General features: G+C 34.8%; 3 protein-coding genes and 2 non-coding genes across 8 annotated transcripts; 3 read left to right on the top strand and 2 right to left on the bottom strand.

Annotated features, from left to right (window-relative positions):
* Positions 1-296: 296 nt before the first annotated feature.
* Ric (Ras-related protein interacting with calmodulin) lies at positions 297-4,089 on the top strand. 3 transcript variants are annotated; one of them, XM_066406401.1, is made up of 6 exons: positions 297-886; positions 937-993; positions 1,603-1,676; positions 2,123-2,330; positions 2,434-2,687; positions 2,744-4,089. In XM_066406401.1, exons 1-5 carry the CDS (start codon positions 661-663, stop codon positions 2,664-2,666), a joined length of 798 nt encoding a protein of 265 aa, XP_066262498.1. In that variant the 5' UTR covers positions 297-660; the 3' UTR covers positions 2,667-2,687; positions 2,744-4,089. The 3 variants fall into 3 exon arrangements, with proteins under 3 accessions (XP_066262498.1, XP_066262496.1, XP_066262497.1); XM_066406399.1 differs by having other exon boundaries at positions 298-886; positions 1,603-1,680; positions 2,127-2,330; XM_066406400.1 differs by lacking the exon at positions 2,744-4,089 and having other exon boundaries at positions 298-886; positions 1,603-1,680; positions 2,127-2,330; positions 2,434-2,731.
* Positions 4,090-6,082: 1,993 nt separating this feature from the next.
* Positions 6,083-18,414, bottom strand: LOC136419822 (peptidyl-alpha-hydroxyglycine alpha-amidating lyase 2-like). Of its 2 annotated transcripts, none has more exons than XM_066406387.1 (7): positions 18,084-18,414; positions 10,424-10,611; positions 9,223-9,421; positions 8,814-9,015; positions 8,564-8,755; positions 6,943-7,052; positions 6,083-6,589 (listed from the first exon to the last, which is right to left on the bottom strand). In XM_066406387.1, exons 1-7 carry the CDS (start codon positions 18,237-18,239, stop codon positions 6,476-6,478), a joined length of 1,161 nt encoding a protein of 386 aa, XP_066262484.1. In that variant the 5' UTR covers positions 18,240-18,414; the 3' UTR covers positions 6,083-6,475. The 2 variants fall into 2 exon arrangements, with proteins under 2 accessions (XP_066262484.1, XP_066262485.1); XM_066406388.1 differs by having other exon boundaries at positions 10,424-10,608.
* TRNAN-GUU (transfer RNA asparagine (anticodon GUU)) lies at positions 8,230-8,303 on the top strand. Its single transcript has one exon. It is a non-coding gene; the product is annotated as a tRNA-Asn (tRNA).
* On the top strand, positions 10,060-10,132 carry TRNAR-ACG (transfer RNA arginine (anticodon ACG)). The gene has a single exon. It is a non-coding gene; the product is annotated as a tRNA-Arg (tRNA).
* On the bottom strand, positions 12,050-15,466 carry LOC136419812 (uncharacterized). Its single transcript, XM_066406370.1, has 2 exons — positions 15,237-15,466; positions 12,050-13,639 (listed from the first exon to the last, which is right to left on the bottom strand). The coding sequence occupies exons 1-2, from the start codon at positions 15,419-15,421 to the stop codon at positions 12,286-12,288; spliced, it is 1,539 nt and encodes a 512-aa protein (XP_066262467.1). The 5' UTR covers positions 15,422-15,466; the 3' UTR covers positions 12,050-12,285.
* Positions 18,415-19,838: the final 1,424 nt, after the last annotated feature.

Raw genomic sequence — 19,838 nt, 5'->3', positions numbered from 1 at the left:
AAAATTAATCGGGCAAAATTCGCGCGGTTTTTGATGCCGTCAACAATGTAAAAAAACGGTCCGGAATGCTTCGGATCCCGAATATGAATCTGCAAATTCTCTAATAGCGTCAAAATGAAGTGTTATAGAACACTACTTTTCAGAAACGGTGAGTCGAGGCTTTTACCAGCCTATTTTCATCCAATCAGATTAATCTCCAAAAAGAGGCAGCCAATCTACTAGCTAAAAATCAACTGGTAATAGGGAAAACCTATGTAAGATTTGCCTTTCCGAAAATCCCTAATGTGAGTAATATGACAGGAGGCAGAACCGAGACAGTAAACAGTGGCACAAGACGAACAAGCAATATAAAAATAAATAAAAATATAATAGAATCGACACTAAACTGACTGAAAGTGAAAAGTCTCCAGGTCCCCCACCGAACGGCCTCTAAAACTTTCCAATTAAAAACTCGTTAGGACTTACAGTTTGGGGACTCAACATTTATAAAAATACAGTTATTATTTGTAGCATGCATATGCCATTTTATCGTACCAGTTTGCTGGGGAGAAATACGATTAAGCAATTGATTTCGAAATCGCACAGAAAAATCTGAATTGTGTCTATGAATCAATTCGCACAAGACGACCCCAAGTCCAGTACCCAGAACCGTGAAAACTTATGCTCATTCTCATGGCTGGTGAAGCTGGTTACAAAAAAAGGGGGAAGTTATCGAGGCAAGAATCTAATCGTTCAGGGAAAGATTGTTCGGAGATTGAAGTTGTTCAAGATAGCAGTAGCAACAAAGTGGTCATTGGAAGCAGCAGTATAAATCAAGCAAAGTCCAGAACTGGCAGTAGAGTATACAAAATTGTAGTCTTAGGAGATGGGGGAGTTGGCAAATCAGGTATGTATTATAAATTAGGTTTGGTACAAGTTAATGCTCAAATATTTTAGCCGTTACACTTCAATTTGTCAGCCACAGTTTTTTAGATTATCATGATCCCACAATTGGTAAGTAAAAATTAACTTTATATTTTGTCTCATATTGTTATGTTTTACGTTTAATATATATTTGTCTGTGCTACATCTAATTAAGTTATTTGGGTAAATAGATATTATAAATAATATGTTCAACTCTGGTCGCATCCTCATCTTCGTATTTATTATCTGCCTTACTATTGAAGAGGCTCATTTTGATTTAATAAATAGTCCAAATTTCCTTTGATAAACTATAATACAAATGTAATAGCCACTTTACCATAATTAAAACTATTCTAAAATTATGACTACCGGAAGTTGCAAAAAGGCCACATTTCAAAAACCCTTTTTTATATCTTCTATGTCTTGAGATAATTGTTGTGATGTCAAATCTGAGATACGCTGTAAAAAATAAAATCTATGTTCGATCCACAATTATAATTTTGTGTAGTAAAGAGAGAAATTCTTAGACTTCTTAGTATAGTCACTGTGTGTTAGTATAGTTAATTAACAAAGAAATACTTGTTTTTAAGATAGCATAATATAAGAAAAAGAAAATGAATTTTTAATTATTATACTATATGTTCTTATTTTGAGAATTGTAATCTTCTAAGTAGTATATTGGTTATTTTTTATTGTCAGAGGATTCCTATCAGCAGCAGGCAGTTATTGATGGAGATCCAGCTCTTCTGGATATTTTGGATACAGCTGGCCAGGCAAGTTATCCAGACCAGTACTCATGGCTTGTTATCAACACTTCAGTTTAATCCAGATTTGTTTAAGTAAAAAGTAGTAAGCAAACACCTATTATCAGACTTATTTTACCTACCATTAATCAAATATTTAACCTTTGCAATTGGGACACTCTATATCTATTTTTTAACATAAAATTTCAACACAATATAGTTTTGTAAAAAAGTGTTTTTTAAAAGACATACACAAGATGTTTTTTTATGTACATCCACTAATGTTATTTCCTAAATGGTGAGAGTTTTATATATTTTACATTTTTTTGTTGGTCAGGTTAGTTTTTCAATAAAGGTGCTATAAACTTAGCCTTTGCACAGATATCTCAAATTGATCTTTTAGATGTAGAAAGTTTTTGTAAATTTTTTTTGGGTTCAAACTTTTGGTAAATTTTACTAAAGTTCACAATTTGCAGGTAGAATTCACTGCTATGCGGGATCAATACATGCGATGTGGCGAAGGGTTCATGATTTGCTACAGTGTTACAGACCGTCACAGTTTTCAGGAAGCTTCAGAATACAGAAAATTAATTCAAAAAGTGCGTGCTTCTGAAGACACACCAATCGTCCTAATTGGCAACAAATTCGATCTTCATTTGCAAAGAAAAGTTTCCACAGAAGAAGGTAAATTTCAATTTTCTTTAATTAATTCATCATTATTACCATATTACATTACTACCTACTATATTACATTATTACCATAAGTATGAGAATGTTATTTATGCAGGTAAATCTTTGGCCCGTCAATTCGGATGCCCTTTCTACGAAACGTCTGCGTGTCTACGCACTTACGTAGACGACGCGTTCCACACATTGGTCCGCGAAATTAGAAATAAAGAGCGACAACGTATCGGATTGGCAGGAAATGAACGCAAACTGCGCAGGCACAGCAAATGGTGGCGGCTCAGGAGTATTTTTGCGCTGGTTTTTAGACGAAAACGACCAACGAATAATTCGTAATTAAGTAGTAATTAAGCATAGGTAATTGGTATTAAAAATACATGGTGTCGCCTCCTTAGTATTCGCGTTAAAAATAGGTTTTTGCAAGCTGGACGTGCGAGAAAGAAGTTTGTCAGTTTCCTTCAAATCTGCCGACGCACGTAAGTGTTTAAAGTAAATTACTATCCAAGTGAGACTCACTCTCTGCAGTTTCCAGTGCTTAGAAAGTGAGTTTCGCTCGCTAAGCTCTGCCATGCTCAGATCTGGTGCCAGATTCAACAAAAAAATATTCGCCATCAAACGAGAAAAAGATTAGCAATTTTCGAATCGGCCAGCATGTATTATAAACAGTATTACGCGTATTTATTTTCTGTTGAGAGAGTTGAGAAAGGGGTATTTAGAAAGGATTGTGTAATTGAAGCTTCTTGCATCCCTGTGTCGATGCAGGAGATGGCCAGAACTTTATTTTTGATCCTCATTAGTCGAAAAGACGCATTTTTCAGTCATTTTTGAAAGTTCATATTTTGAAAACGCCTTGGCCGATTTGCAGAAACAAAAAATATTCTGAAAATTAATTTCTTCTGAAGAAATGTCCGAAAAATGTGCTGTTTGGAATATTTTTGCAAGCAATTAATTTCATCAGAAACATTCCGCATTTACTTTTTTCGTTAGTTCACCTTTTCGTTTCCAAGTGACAAAAGCACGACAAATGTCACTATCTAAATTTTGTTTTTATTTTGTACTAAAGCAAACGAGAAAATGAGGAATATAATCTTATGGGTTTTTTAGTACATTATATATATATGATTAAAAGGTCCTATCAGCTTGTAAAGAGACTTTCTGTACAAAAATACCCAATGTTTGTAAATACGTATACTAAAGCAGTGTCTCTAGTCATTTCGAAGCATAATCATTATCAAATTAATTTAATTATTATATTTTAAACGTATTAATAATGCATTATATTGAGAAAATTTTCATTGTATGGGGTGTTTCGTTATAGTTGAATTATGTCTAATGAATTTCTTATTAGAAAAACTTGAAATATGAAAGTTGGATGAAATTTATTATAAACCACTCTGTACAGTGTCTTGTTTAAATACGTTCGCTATTGCTATCTCGGAAACGGGGCGAGTTACCAGATAATTTAAATAGGAAAATTTTATGTTCCATTAGAAATTTACAAAATTGCATTTTTCCCCAACTTTGCGAAGCCCCTGAAAGGGCTGAATACTAAAAATTGAAACACCCCATATATCACAATTATTGAATGTTATACACATTATAAGTCAATCAAAAGTAAAACAGATGTTAATAAATGTTAAACTTATTTGTCCTGCTCGAGAAATAAAAATCCAAGCAATAATCATAGTTGATGTTAGATTAGGCTACCGTTTTGTGTAAAGTACATACCGAGACAAATAAAGTTATGTAATGCCAAATTCATATAGTCCGGTCGTAAATAAAGGCCTCCTTCCCCATTATAGTTTTTGAAGTCTAACATAAGAAGCTGAAACTTCTATAGGGTAACCACGACTGTACAGTTAATGTGATATTTGGATAGAAAAATTCGGTTAAAGCGCTATAATCTTCTCTATGATGGAACACCCATGCTCGCTTAACGATTGTGTTACAGGTATAGTTTATGAAATAAACAATTGCCACACGTGACACTCTTTTAGCGAGGTAAGTATAATAAAAAAAGTGAAAAATAAAACAAAAGAGATTTTTGGCAAGAAATTTTAAAATAAAAAGGCAGTTTGAACGAAAAACATTTCCTTGCGTCATAATAGCCTGACCTTTTTCAATTTTATATGATTGTCCAGTCAAATGGCTTTAGTCACTACTACCGACGCAAGGTCTTGCACAGACACGTCCTCAAATTAACCATATGGTAAAATTTCTATTTTTGCGTTACATTATAAAAACTACAAAAAATATATTGCAGTAAACAAATTTGATAATTTATTTAAATGAAGACATGATATACATACATACATACAAAAACACATATAATTAAATAAATATCAATTATGGAAAATACAGCTTAACTAAACGCCATTTAGGTTCAAAGCATTTTGGGCCGTTCTAGGATCACAATAATGAGTTGATGAGATCGTCTGGTTGAAGTCTTATCTCTCCTATTCTTGTAAGATTTCGCCTAAAGCCTCCCCATCAAATGTCCCAGGGGAAATCCTGCGGTATTTTGCAGGAACCTCTTTTGTCTAAAGTTAAATGAATCTTTTTGAAGCGGATGGGATGCTGCAGGTTCCTCAACGTTTTCCTCTAATAATGCTGGATCAATTTGTTCAAATATCGGGAGAGCTAAAGTATCACGTTTGCTGATTTTCTCATTTGCTGGTAGTTCGATCTCCACATCACGTATAAGAGTTATACTCTTGGGCTCCACGCATGTGAGAACTTCCACTAGGAGAACCACTCCAGCTAACACTGCACAAAGTTTCATCATTTTGGGTCGCTTTTTGACTTAAAAATCACTTCACTATTTATTCGTAATCGCAATAACTGCCCGACTGCTGCTTCAAATCTGAGTTTCCACACGTGTTTCAGGTTCGCTTTTATACTGGGAAAGTGGTAACGAGTCACCATCGTAAGTATACCTGCTAGATCTCCGTGATTGACGCACTTGCTCATACTCTAATTAATTTGGTACATACATCAAGATGTTGAACAAATTCGTACTAATTAATTATCTATTGTCCAGGATTAACGTTCCGTTTTGTTTGGTGAACTGGCCGTTTACGTACAAGATTTTACATGATATTTCGTATTCTTATTTGCACTTGACCTGTTTTCTTATTGTTTAATTAGCAGGAGCTAAGTTTAGAGGTATAATTGTTTGTTTGTGATGATCAATAAAGAAGTGGAGCAAATATGTGGGCATAGTTTTCATTGTGATATAGGAGAGCAAATAACTAGAAATCTATGAGTTTTCGGATTTAAATGATCCTTGAGTTGGGTGACTCAGACGATCGGTGGGTATAAGTATTTACATCGTTAATTTTCGATTGATTTTTATGCGCTGCTTTCGTGGAATTTTTTTAACATTTAAATTGATGTGGTAGCTCACTAATATTTTTAGATATTCATAGAAAAATTTGTTTGGTAATTCCCCAATGTGGAAAACAGAAACCATTCCCAATAAAAGATTCCCGCTTTTACGTAATATTCTCTTGATCTCAAATGCCAACATCCTTTTTTCCCCAACCAATTTTTTTCTAAATTTTTTAACTTCATCTAATTGTTTCTTTCCCACAAATGTCTCTTTCTGCCTTTCAAATTGTTCATTTTTATATGTTTCCTCTCCGTAAATAGATTTGTTTTTTTGCTCTTTGAATTTTTCTCATAATTAAACCTTGATGTCGTCAAAAACAAAACGTTTTTTCTAACAAAAATTTTATTAACAAAATTTAATCGTTATTGTCTACATTGTTGGGTCTTTTACGCCAAGAATATACAACTTAACAATAATCGTTGTCCACTTCAATACACAATATTATCTACACAAAATTACTACCTGTTAGTTGTGATAAGCTTTCCTGACTACATAAAATTAAAGGTAAAATCTAACAGATATAGAAGCTCTTTCCACCTCAACAAGTACAAAACTTAAAAAGTTATTAAATTATTTCTATTTTACATTTGTTAAAACTGCTCTAAAATACTTTTCAAACTCTTAAGGCTATTTTATGACTTGAAGTCTTGATTTAGAGTAGATAAAACAAGCAAGCAACCTATTTAAGAATAAGGCAGTGAGCATGTCTTTAAATTTTAGTAAACAACTTAATTTGGTGTTTGCTGTAAGTTTATTATTTCTTTGGAGGAACTAACTCAAACTTCCAGACCTTGTTAGGTCCAATTTCCACTACATACAAAGCAGACCCGTTGGGATTCACAGCGATGTCATGGGGGTTATTAAATCCCTGAAAAAAGCAGGAAAAACTTCGTAAAGTACTTTATAACATGGTCCAATTTATATAGAGACGAAACGAAAGGAATTAAACACAAAAACTAGTTCTTTTCTTAGTCGTAAGTCGTAACGACGGTCGGCAATAGGTAACAATTTCAATTAGCAATCAGGAAATTGCTAATTGGAATTGGAAGACTTTAACACTGATTAATTGGCACATAAGAAATCGATTATTTTATCTTCTTTCTGACAATAATTGAAGTTGTCTTAATCCGTTTACATTTTAACTTGAATGAGTTTAAGGAGGAGATATCGCGGAATTTCCGGTTAAAAATCTTAATTTCTGTTAAAGATTGAATTAAGTACCTCTTCCGGTGCCCAATGATCTATAACAGACTCATTTTCTGGGTCGATGGTGAGGCCTTGAACGGGTAGGAGTTGATTTGTGGGTCCATTTACTGCGTAAATCAGCTTTCCTGAAAGAGAAATAACAATTTAGTGACAAAATAACTTTTTTGGAAAGTGATCTTAGCTATCAAAATACCTATGTATTTATTAGTAACAAAATAAATTAAAGAAAAAAATATGTGTCTTCAACAAAAATATAAATTTAATGCCCTGGTTTAATACTTTATAGCCTTGCCGTCAACTCGGCTATGAATATTGCTTCGACAGTCAATTTCCTGCTTTTTCACCTTCTAAAATAAATAACTATTATATGTATAGTGTCCATTAACATACAGCAAAAATTCAAGGGGTTATTTCCTGGACTATTCAAAAAATATTTTGTCTCTTGATAATTTGTGAAAAGTCTCTTTGTTCCTAAGATACAGGGTAAGAAAAATTTTCCACAATAGCAACATTTTATTACTAAATATTACATGTAAAGCTTCTTAATCTACAAGAACTATTGAAAATGACTACCTCAAACTAGGATGCAAATATCTAATCTTTTCCTCATTGACTGCCGAAGTCATTCAAAACCATTAAGGTCGTTTCTTATTGAGTTACAGCCGACTTTTCAAATCTTCCACACTTTCCACTGGAGTATTATAAATTAATGACTTTAGATGTCCCCAGAGGAAATAATTCAGGGGGTTAAGTCCGGGGATCGAGCAGGCCATAAGCGAGGTCCATCTCAGGATTTTTTTACCGATAAAACGAATTTCTCAAGAAATTGGTTGGTTGAGGTGGTCCTCACAATGAATATTTTACTTCAGGTAGTAATTTTCAACAGTTCTTGTAGATTGAAAAGCTTTACATGTAATATTTAGTAATAAAATGCTGCTATTGTCGAACATTTTTCTCGTTCTGTATCTTCGAAACAAAGAGGTTTTTCAAAAATCATCAAAGGACAAAATATTCTTAAAATAGTCCAGAGAATAACCACCGAAATTTTATCATATGTTTAATGGGCACTCTGTGTATAACTTTCTGGACAAGATGATGAAAGGTTGTTCTTAGTGTTGCGGGGAATTTTTCGCTTTGGCCAAATTTTTTCTATCATGTTTAATGAAAAAATTGGGGAATTAATATTTTTATTGATCAACATAAACGATGCTTTGATCGTTGCATTTCAACTTTTACTATTTAACATTTTCCTAATCAAACTTCATTATGATAGAATAGCACTTTTTAAACGCAAAAAACAAAGCCTCCGTGGCGCAATTGGTTAGCGCGTTCGGCTGTTAACCGAAAGGTTGGTGGTTCGAGCCCACCCGGGGGCGGAATTTTTTTAAATTTATTTACCTACCTTAATTTTTCCTTAAACTTAAATTCAACTATTTTTTTATAAAAATTTTTTTATAAAAAATGATAACAAGTCTAGAAAAAAGACTAGAAAATGCACTTTTCCAAGACGCTCTATTAAATTAGACGTTACAAACTGAAACAGTAGTTGCGTAAAGAAATGCTAAAATACACATGCACAATCAAAATTGGTATCTTTTAAAGCTTGTAATAGATAAAAGACATTTTTAAACCTCACCTTTTGCAGTAACAGCAAACAGCCTCCCCATATCAGGCTGTTGAATTGTCAAAGGGTTGTCATTCTTATCCTTCAAACTATACAACCCCGCTCTAGGACAAACCACCCTCATGTTTTCTCTGTCTGCTATGCAGAGCCGATCCATCGACTCGATTAGTGCAAGAGAGTGAGGAACTTGCAGCGATATTACATCTATGATTAGCACCAATCACATTTTTTTCATTTTACCTCACGTTTTTATTAAAATTACCAGCAGGGTTTGGTATAATTTTAAGTAAACCTCCTGCAGCATTATATTTCAAAATCCTGCTGTTGCAATAACCGTCGGCAATGAAGATTTCCCCTGTGGTTGCCACAGCAATGGAAGTGGGCTTGCAGAGGTGTTTGGTGTCAGAGCCTGGAACCAGAAGTTCACCGAAAATGAGTGTTGGTTGCTGCTCTCCAGGATTGAACTAAATGAAAGAATAAATAAGATGAATTTCGTCACTTGATTGTTAATTATACTTATAACTTATACAACTTATTTCCAGAAACTAACAAATACTAAAAAACTCGCTTAGTCAATCAATCAATTCTTTGATCGATTGATCGAATCAACAGTCAATCACTATACACACGTTTTTTTTTGTTAATAAAAAATTGAGAAAGATATTGCATACCTTAAATGCTTGATGCATTCCAACATCAGTAATCCACAGATTGTCATGTCTGTCAATAGTGAGGCCATGGGGCATGTAAAACATGTCAGCCCCCCATCTTGCTATGACGCTTCCATTGTGGGGATCTAAGGTTAAGATTGTGGGATTTTTAATTGGCCCCAAGTGGGCTTGGAGGTAGTGATTAGTAGAGTTGAAAGTGCTGAAACAAAGCCATTTCCTTAATAGTTAATAGTTAATAGTAAGAAAGAAGAAAAGGAAATAGAAAGTATGTGCGACGATAGCAGCAAGTCTCGTGAAAAAAAAACAGCATTACTTGCAATAATTTTTTTCTAACGCCGTGTATGTTCCAAATATGATGTATTGAAATTTTTGTATGAAATCTTTATATAAAGCACTTTTTTCTAGAATCGAAAACAAAAAAGTCGAAAAGGTACGACAAAGAAAATTTGTCGCACGAGTGCGACAAAACTTTTGACTTCACGTGTGCGGTATTTTCAGTCGACAGATACATGCTGTAAAGTCAACTTATTGCACGCTCCTAGGAAAAAATGTAAACATATCGCTTTTTCCTACCTATCCTGTTCTGATGTCCGACAACAGTCAAATCTGTAAAAAAAATCATAAGTTTTTAACTTTTGGCGTTTAACATAGCTTCAATGGAAATGGAGTAATTAGTGCACCAATGGCAAACCCCCAAATTCAATAGTTTGACTACAAAACGTAGAAATTGATTGTATTGTTGTAGGTAAGTCGACTTATTTTACCTATTGGCAATTATCCCAATTTAATGTAAAAGAACGACTCGGGAATTTAAATATAACTCCCTCCATGACATAAGGCCCTGTGGCGCAACGGATAACGCGTCTGACTACGGATCAGAAGATTCCAGGTTCGAATCCTGGCAGGGTCGATATGTTTTCATTTTTTTTTTCTTAAAATAGTATAATAGTTATTTAACGTAGGAGTCTGTTAATGACAGAGATTAATAATCTAAGGCTGCTTGAACGTAGCGCAAGGTTGAGATTATTAATCGCTCATTAATATACTTGCCAGTTACAACATTTTTCCATCAACTTTGCATCAAACCGATGAAAACTCGCTCAAAATCGTGTGTACATGAAAAATTGATGAATGACTTTATGTAGATTAAAAGGATTTGTTAATACTTGGTCGACAGAAAAGTACAGAAGTAAACACTTACTATCGATCCCATAACCTTTCAGCCCTATGAAAAATCACGGGCTGTTGGGCTGAATTGACCGCTACAGCGGTCACTTGACCCAAATTTAAGACTTCAACTGGCCAGTTTTTGACCTCTTTGGGGACGCCTAGCTTATCCGCAGTGTTTGACCGATATTCGGATATGGAAGCCGGAGTGTCGTCTTCCTTCTAGAGAAAAATAACAGAAAATGATTTGTCTAGTTGATTGAAAGGGTCCATGATAGAGAAAATATCATTTCAACATTAGATCTCCAGGATCATTTTAGTTACACTTTTACTCCGTGACGGTGCAAGAATCACCAAAACATCTATCAAAATCTCGTACTTCATAACGCCAAATGGAGTTTTTACTCGCAAATCCACTCTATCGTTATAAATCTCCCGATTATTAATGTTTGCGAAGCACTCACGAAAGCCAGATTTTATTTTGTTTGGTTTATATGGGGAATATTAACATGAAGTGCTCTAATGGGAAGAGGTCATTAATCATTTTAATAACAATATTTGCCAGTTTGAAAAAACGTTTTCGAAGGAGTAATAGCAATAATCAAAGCTGAGATTATTTGAATTGGACGGTCCATTACGAGGGTGAATCAAATATGAGCAGAAATTATTTTTTAAAAATTTAGAGGAACAAGATCCAAAGGTGAAAGTTACATATTATTTTTCTGCATAATCTGATTTGAGAATAGATTTTTCCTAACATATTGGAAGTTTCTTAATGCCGTTATCGTGAAAAAAAAGAAAGCGTGTCTGCATCCAACTGTGCTCACAAAGCCCTCAATAGTTACATTGTTATTGAATTTTTCTCCTCCCAGTGTCTCTTTCAACGGGCCAAACATACGATAATTACAAGGAGATAAGTCCAGACTGTAGGGAGGATGTTCCAATGTTGGCCAGTGAATTTCTGCAAACTTTTCCCCATCCAGGTTGACTGTGTGAGGACGGACATTGTCGTGAAGCAGAATCACGTTTCTGATCGGAAATGTTCGTATTTTCTGGCGATATGCAAGCTTCGTCTCAGCCAGTACCTAGCAGTAATAGTCTGCGTTTACAATGAGACGTTCATGGAGAAACTCGAATCCTAAAAATCTATCAAGAGGATACACTGGTCCGAGGTTGGCGAGCATGGGGCTCGTTCTCAACTGTTTCTCGTCCCTCCAGAAATTTCTCGTGCCATTCGTACACCTGGATTTTCTTTAGATAGGTCTCTCCGAGCTGTGCTTCTAGTCTCTGACGGATTTTCGCTGGCTTTACACCTTCGCATGTAAGAAGTTTGATAATAACGCCTTGCGCGACCCAAGGGTGTATCTCCTGCTCACTCGTAGTGATGTCGATAGGAAACGGGATCTTCAGAAACCAAGTAAAGTGGGCGTGGTTTTGTGAAGGTCGTGCACCTGGAAGGCACCTCCCAATGCTCTACTAGCCACACGAGAGGAATTCCGGTTCATATTTGATTCGCCCTCTTAATAACATAAAGTAACCTAATGAACTAACGAAAAAAAGAAACAGTCGAAAAAAAGGTGTGAGTAGTCAGTGATGAATGCCTAAAAGACAAACTTAGGCGCCTACTCAGGGACCGACGCGTAAAAATAAAGGCCTGACGAGTTTTTGGCAATATGTTTACTTTATTTTCTAAAATACATATGAAACGATTTAAGACAAAACTAAATATCAATTCAAACATTAAACAATACTTGAATTACCATGCTTTTGCCGAACAAACAGTATCAGTAATGGCACTAACTTGTTAATGGCACTTTAATGATTTTAAAGCGAATGCTACTTCATTAATTTTAGCATAGCTTTAAGCATAAAATGGTGTACTAAGTATCCACTACATTAAACAGGATACTTGGGTGCATGCTGCAATCGCAATTTAGAATATCTAGACTGTGTTGAGAAGTTTCCCAGGGCCGTGAGCGTACACATATTTGGCGCTGTAAGCTGATACTTTCCAAGAAATTCTTCAAAGGTAAAATCTCTCCATCTTTCAACGAGCCCTTGGCATTTGAACACTTTGCTACTACCGGTGACGTTAAATTCTTCGATGGTAACCTTTATGTCTGCATGCAAAAAGTGAATGATTACATGATACAAATCGGTTTCCAACAACCAATAATATTCCATAACCTGGTACCTATCGCACACAATTTCATTGTCTTGCACCAGAGCTGGAACATTGGAGTGCCAGTGCTTAGCCAGGCTTCCCGAGGAATAAACAATTTCATTACAGAACTTCAAGGGACACTTATACGGCCTGTGCAAACAAATAGATTTGTGGGTTGGAGCGTCGACCAATCGAACTTCCAAGTTACAATTGGGCCAGTCACAAGAAACTATAAAATTTTCCAGATTTGTCAGCCTACTGAATTCCCTTATTGTGCCACATTCCTGGCAGAAGCTTGATAGGCAGTTCTTGCAGTAGCAATGGATTTTTGGACAGAAGTGAGTGTCCTTAAAATCGGTCCTTTTGCATTTGGAACATCTGAAGAAGCACAGGGACATTTGCTTTATAATTTGCATGGCACACACGTAAGTTTTTGTATTCTCTGTTAACATAGCTCTCATTTTTTCCGTGTCGATTCTCATATCGTGTATTAGTCTTTGGTCTTTTTGAACAATTAATAGTTTCTGTTCGATTTCCATTTGTAGCTCTTCGATGTTGAAGGCACTCAAAGATATCTGGCAGCGTAGGGTCGTAGCGGGGGCTTCAAACATCGCAAGAACATCCCTTTTGGGTTTTTCATAGGCGAAACTAGACCTTAGCAATCCATAGTCGCTATCAATATGGATGTGGGTTTCGTCGTATGGAGAAAGGAACTTCACTGAGTAGTGGCTTAACTTCTTCAGGATGTGGTTTGTTAACACCTCGAACATCAATCTAAACTTGCACTCAGTTGACTCGATTGTTACGAATATTAAATTGTTGTCGGAGGGTACGAAAAGCAGCAATTTTTGTCTGCAGTAGTCCTTAAGTAGATCCTGGATGTGTAAAGTAACGACTCCATCAGGCGATACTTGTTGAGCGTGGTTTTTAGAGCAATGGTTCCAAATTTGAAGCCAATTTCCAGAAAATGAGCAAAACAGGCATGTTTGGGATGTAGCGACACAAGTTTGTTCATGCTCTGCGGTTTCTGAGAAATCCAACACCTCTTCGCAGCCATTCAAAAAGTTACTGCATTTGAATCTGTAACTAAAATGCAAAATACGTTAATGTATCTTATACAGGGTTAACTCGTTCGTTAGAAAATTTTTGATTTCCCTCTATCAAGCCCAATGAAAATTGGCTTGAGACTAGAATCAACTATTTTGAATCCACGTAAAATATTTTTGAAATAGCGGCATTTTCGGTTATACCGGAAGTAACTACCAACGTCGTTATTTTAAATAGAACCTTCTAGTTTTTATGTCATTTTTGGATTTCCCATTCAATTTTAAGGCCAGTTTATGTAAAGTGTCTTACGTCTAAAACTTATCGTTTTCGAATTATACCGGAAAATTTGAACATTTTGAGAGCTGCAAGATCCCACGGAAATCGAAATTTTGGAATCGGTGTTCTGGAGCTCAAAGAAGACTTGTTCAGAATCGGTTCAGGGAGCCTTAATAATATTTGATAAAGAAATAAATTCTAGACTTGAAAATGCTTTAAGGTGCAAGGTGTCCTATTAGAAATAAGCAAGTTATTGAGTTAACTTCAGAGACATATTTCGGGGATTGTGAAAGACTTCTTGTCAAATTTAAATACGTCAAAACGTAGCTTATTAGGTACTCTTGGAGCCCCAGAACACCGAGTCCAAAATTCTCAGCGATTATCGCACAATATCGATTTCCGTGGGATCTTGCAATTGTGAAAATTTTCAAATTGTCCGTCATAACTCGGGAACGGTAAATTTGGTAGCTACTTCCGGTATAACCGGAAGTGCCGCCATTTTGAAAATATTTTACTTGGATTCAAAATGGCCGAATCTAGCCTGAAACCAGATTTCATTGGGCTACGATAGTGGGAATTCAAAAATGCAAAATAGTGGATATTCAAAAATTTAATAAACGGAGGGGGTGGCTAACCCTGTATATGAAACAATAATTGAATAAATAAATTGAAATGTTGGTATAAGTCATGTTACAGATGCAGGGTGTGGATATCTATAAAAGGTACAATGTCGATTAAATGCGTAATTTGGAGATTTAGAATCTGTTGTTTCAATATATGAATAAAATTCCGATTACTTTCGAAGGTATTCGAAAAACATTGATGGCGAGATCATTCAAAATGACTGACACTTCAAGATGGCGCCCATAAGATTCGGCATTTCGATTTTTGTCAATTTATTTTTTAAGAGACAAACCCACGTTTACCTAATGAGTTGATAAAATTTAATAAACATATTTGAGGATAACGAGGTGAAACGTAAATGATGCAAAAGGTTTGGGTGTCCTTTTTGTCGAAAATAATTTAAGATTCGCGTGATGTTTATGCAACTTATTAATAATTTAATTTTTGTACTATACTTTCTAATTTGTCCCAATGTTTTTAGTACACCTTGTATATTATGCTATCCTTGTATATTATGACGGTCTATAAATAGGTCTAGGTAAGTATAGTACCGGTGATCAATAAAAAAACCTCGCAGTAGTCAGTGAATCGTAAGCGTAGGTCTCTGATTAAGTTATTTCCTACTTACCATCAAATACCTCACTGACTGATAGGTTAACAGATGAATCAATTCAAGACATGCCTCTGAATTTCGGGACCTACTTGAGGTTTTTTTTCGTGACCACCCTTTACTTACCCCTTAGCGAGGATGTTAAAAATGGACTCTGTGTACTTTTCATGAAGCTTCAAGTCGCTGACACACCTGCCGCAAACACTTTTGCCATTCCTGCTGACCGATATGGGTGATACTGACAAGAACTTCAAGCATTCGCTACAAATCTGTTTTGATTCAACTTCTTTAGGTAAATGTTGTGTAGCCATGATCAATTCGCGAAATTCAAAAGAATATACAGTGTTTTGTTAACAACTCAGATAAACGAGTGAGAACCCTGGTGAAATGAATGGAAGCTTGGATGGAAATAAAAATTTGGTTTTATCAGCTCTTTTCGCTGCCCCCTTCAAGATTTGACGCATGACCCATATTAATGCTGCGCTGAATGGTTTGTAGTGTAGAACCATTGGGAACCAACAGCTGGTACCTATGTTGGTTTCAAGTTCAATCCAAGGTCCCCAATATGTGATTGTAGTAATTGATCGTGAATATTTTATTTAGTTTAATTCAATCCTAATGAACTATAATATTTGATAAATCACATCGTGTGAAATAAATCTGTGCTTACTTTTGGTTGAGTGTCATAATTCCCGAATAATCGAAAAATAATGTAAAAACGCACTTTTAAATAAAATCATATCACGATTTTAAATTCAAATTGGTACAGTCTGTAGGATACAGAATTGAAAAGTTTGTTTTCAAAGTCCTAACTCTAAAGACCTTTTTTATTGCAAATCGTAATGTTTACGAACGACTGAACAGATTGACTATTCCATGAATCACATACATACAGTGTGTCAATTTGAAAAATTTGGATTGCCTATAATTCTGAAGACTGAAATTTTTTTGGAACATTCAAAACCGTCCATGATAAACTTTACATATAGTATATAGTGTGACCCACTTAAGAGTAGGAAATCCCTGTAAAATTTTTATTTGTGATCAGAGTTTTATCATTTTTTATGTGTTGTTTTTATCTATGTATGCCAAATTAGCGTTTTTGATGCCCTACAATATATTAAAAAAATGAACAAAATCGGATCACAAATAAAAATTTTACAGAGGTGTCCCGCTTTTAACTGGATCACACTGTAAGTAAAGCTGGTGCTGAAATATTTGAGGTCTAGATAAATCTTAATATGTGAGGAGCCAAATAAAGAACCTATTTATGTTCATTTGTATATCATGGTCACACTTGACCCAGAGAATGCTGGGGAATAAATATTATTTATTATGACTAAAAAAACAGTTTTGATAAAATTCTTAATAAAAATATGGGTGATTTGCACTGAAGTGCTGGAGCCAGTGTGCTCGTGGACAAGTCAAACACGCGTCTCGTACGTTTTGTAGAGAAGTTTGAACTTCGATCTTTTTTATCTTGGTTGTGGCACTCATTATCCATATGTGATTCACGGATGTGTGATCATCAAGTATACTCGTCGGAGACATCAATACAAACTTTTTTTCTTTAATAAGCATATGCCCGCAAAAGCGCCATTAGGACTGTACAGCAAATAAAATACTTTAAGTTATATCAAATAATTAAATTAATTCTTGATTTAATTGGACACCATTGTCTTCCGTTGAACATTTTTTGTTTCAACTACGTTTGTTGTTGGGGAACGCAAACATTTATTTGTCACAATTAGATCTTCCAAAGATGCAAATTTCAAAACCGCTATTTGTACATTATAATTATTCAGCTGGCATAGTAACATTTATTTTGCTGATTTTTAAATCAAAATTAATATTAAAAATAGACATTAATTTCTCATTTGAAGTACTTACGGATACGCACCGATGGATCGGAAGAGGAGGTCCCATAGCCTGGCGGCCCGCGCGTGCTCCCGATCTCAACACCCTGGATTTTTTCTTTTAGGGTTATATCACATCTCTGGGCTACGAAACTCCTATTCGTAATAAAGAAGATCTCTTTGCAAAAATAATGGCCAATTGCACACATCTAGAAACTATTCCCGGAATATTCCATAGGATTTGAGAGTCAATGAACCGACGGTGTAATCTTTGTATTGAAGCAAATGGTCAATATTTTGAACAATTACTGTAAACCATCATTTATTTATCAATAAAATAACGCCTAACACAAACAAAAAGTGATTATAATGACCAAAACTGTATTGCTTTTTTCTACTCAAACGGTTCATCTGCGGGCATATGTCTATTTAAGAAAAAAAGTTTGTACTGATGTCTTCCATCACCCTTTAAAGTTTATTGGTATATTTTTGGGAAACCCGGTATATGCAGACTAGCTCGTTTTATATTATAATTAAAGGTCATATTTTGTTGCTATTGGAAAAAAATCATTTCGGTCCACATAGTTATCGGTTCACACTGTTATTTCTACGTAATCAAATCAATAATTCGAAAAATACTTAAACTTTCAATGGCAAAGGCCAAGTTATAGCAATTTTCGTCAGTGCATACGTAACTTATCACATTTTAGTTCCGTTTGCAGGACACATTCGAACTTCTCAGACTCAACAAAGATCATAAGTCCATGGAATGTTTCGAATTTAATGCATTATCTCTTGCTCAACCTATGTGTCTGCCCAGTGATCACAGGATTTGTGGGATCACGGAACCATGGGAGAACATAACGTTTTCCTAATTAATTTGAGCAAAAAGAATATATGAAAACGTAATAATACTAGTAATACAGAAACCTAGAAGGGTATCTGAAGACATAATATCCACATGCTAAATTTAACTTTATTGTAAATGGATTGGAACACAGTCATACGGACGGCTAATTTATTATTGTTAAATAGAATTAACATTCCTTGAAAATGTACGTTAATCAAGGAAGAAACCATTTCTGATATTACAGCAAGAATTGTAAATAAAACTCACCTGTCTTGCAGGTCGGTTCAAAGACAAGAGCTGTTCTACCTCATTGTTGACGATGCTGTCGCGATCAGGAGCGAATTCCAGAGGGAGGGCTTGCAGGATTCCATTCAAGTTCACCAACAGGAAAAGGGAAAACAATTGACCGGTCTTGAGGGCCATGATCAACTATGTTGCACTTGGCACGACTTGAAATCGATAAGAATTGGGATTTTGTAGCGCGCATGGAGTTGGCACTATGACCGACGTCCTTGTACGCCAGTGATGGATTTTTCTTCGAACGATCTATGTTATTTTTGAATTATGTGTTTTGAGATTAGTTTACTGTCTGGGTTAATAACTTGTTAGTTTTTTATCTGCGTTTGGCCTAATCAGAAATTTATTTGGTCTTTCTTTTCGGGCTTGGAGTAGCCTCTATTAGTTGAACCGGTCCTGGGCCACTGACGTAATGTCTTAAACGTGCAGAATTCTTACGCAAGTTGGTTTATTTATAGAGATTTCATAAACGCGATCAAGCTGTCTATTTATTAGGAACATTAAGAGAATTTTAAATGGCAAGAATACCGATTTCTAAGAGATATCATTCAGCTCTTTTCTGGTGATTCCATTCTAATAGATACATCTATTTTTAAAGGATCATTTTAAGACAACTTGAAAAGCGCTCCTTTACCGAAAAAATGCATTCTAAGTAAGAAATTTTAAGTTCTGTAATTAACTATATTGAGATTGTTTATAGAGAAAGAATTTTATAACTATGCGAATATAATGATAGAGGTACTAAGTCTGATCTTGGTACGCCACTATTTATTACCTGAAATTTTCACCGATCTAAAATGATATCGAGTACGTTTATTCTTAGTTATTAGTATGTAGTACTACTATATTTTTCATCATACAGATTTTACCAAAATATGGCAAATCTTATAAAAATTGCACTAAAGGCACTAGATCTTAGTTTGGGCAGTCATTGTAAATTTGCAAATCAAGAAACAGAAAAGTTACAGGTTTGACCCGTAAGTTTATCAGTTTGTTGAAGATGGAAAAGACGGACAAATGTAATCAATTAACAGTGAGATTATAGGGCGAAGTATGATGATGAGGCATGATTTAAATAGGGATGGAGGATTGCTTAGATTCACTTACTTGCAAATTGTTGCAGATTTGACCATGTACAGATTAGTTCAGCTTGATTCGCTTTAACAAAGGAAGATTATTAACGTATTCAACAGGCAACAAAATTTTATGAATTACACGGTTAGTTATTTTTTCCTAGTAGTTGTAATTAAAATTGAACTAAACACGTTTTATTAGGGCATTTTTCAAGGGGTCACCAGTTGCTTTAAACAGCAATGTTATGACGATATCAATGTGACTTGCTGAAATTAAATTTTTTTGTTTTAAATATATCGGTTTCAGTTAGAACTAGTGATAGTTATTAGAATTATCTTTTTAATTTACTAATCCACTTTTATATAGCGGTAATTATATAGGGTCCGTCTTTGGGAGCTAACATGATCCGTATATCGAAAATTACAAATTTAATGTATTTTTAAAGTTTGTATTTTGGTTTTGTAAACTGTGTCTGACATCGTAAAAATATTTTCAACCTGATATGTCTTCCGATTAAACCGGAAATTGACCCTTATTAAATTTTTTTTTAATGGAACATGCCAGTTTTTTAGTGAAAATGAGTTTTATGTGGAAAATAAACATAAATTTTATAATACAACATAGTACTCATTCTTAACTATTTTTGATTTA

Source organism: Euwallacea similis, chromosome 3 (assembly GCF_039881205.1).
Source record: "Euwallacea similis isolate ESF13 chromosome 3, ESF131.1, whole genome shotgun sequence".
In the NCBI taxonomy this organism is placed as follows: Eukaryota; Metazoa; Arthropoda; class Insecta; order Coleoptera; family Curculionidae; genus Euwallacea; species Euwallacea similis.
This window is presented reverse-complemented; position numbering and strand designations above follow the sequence as displayed.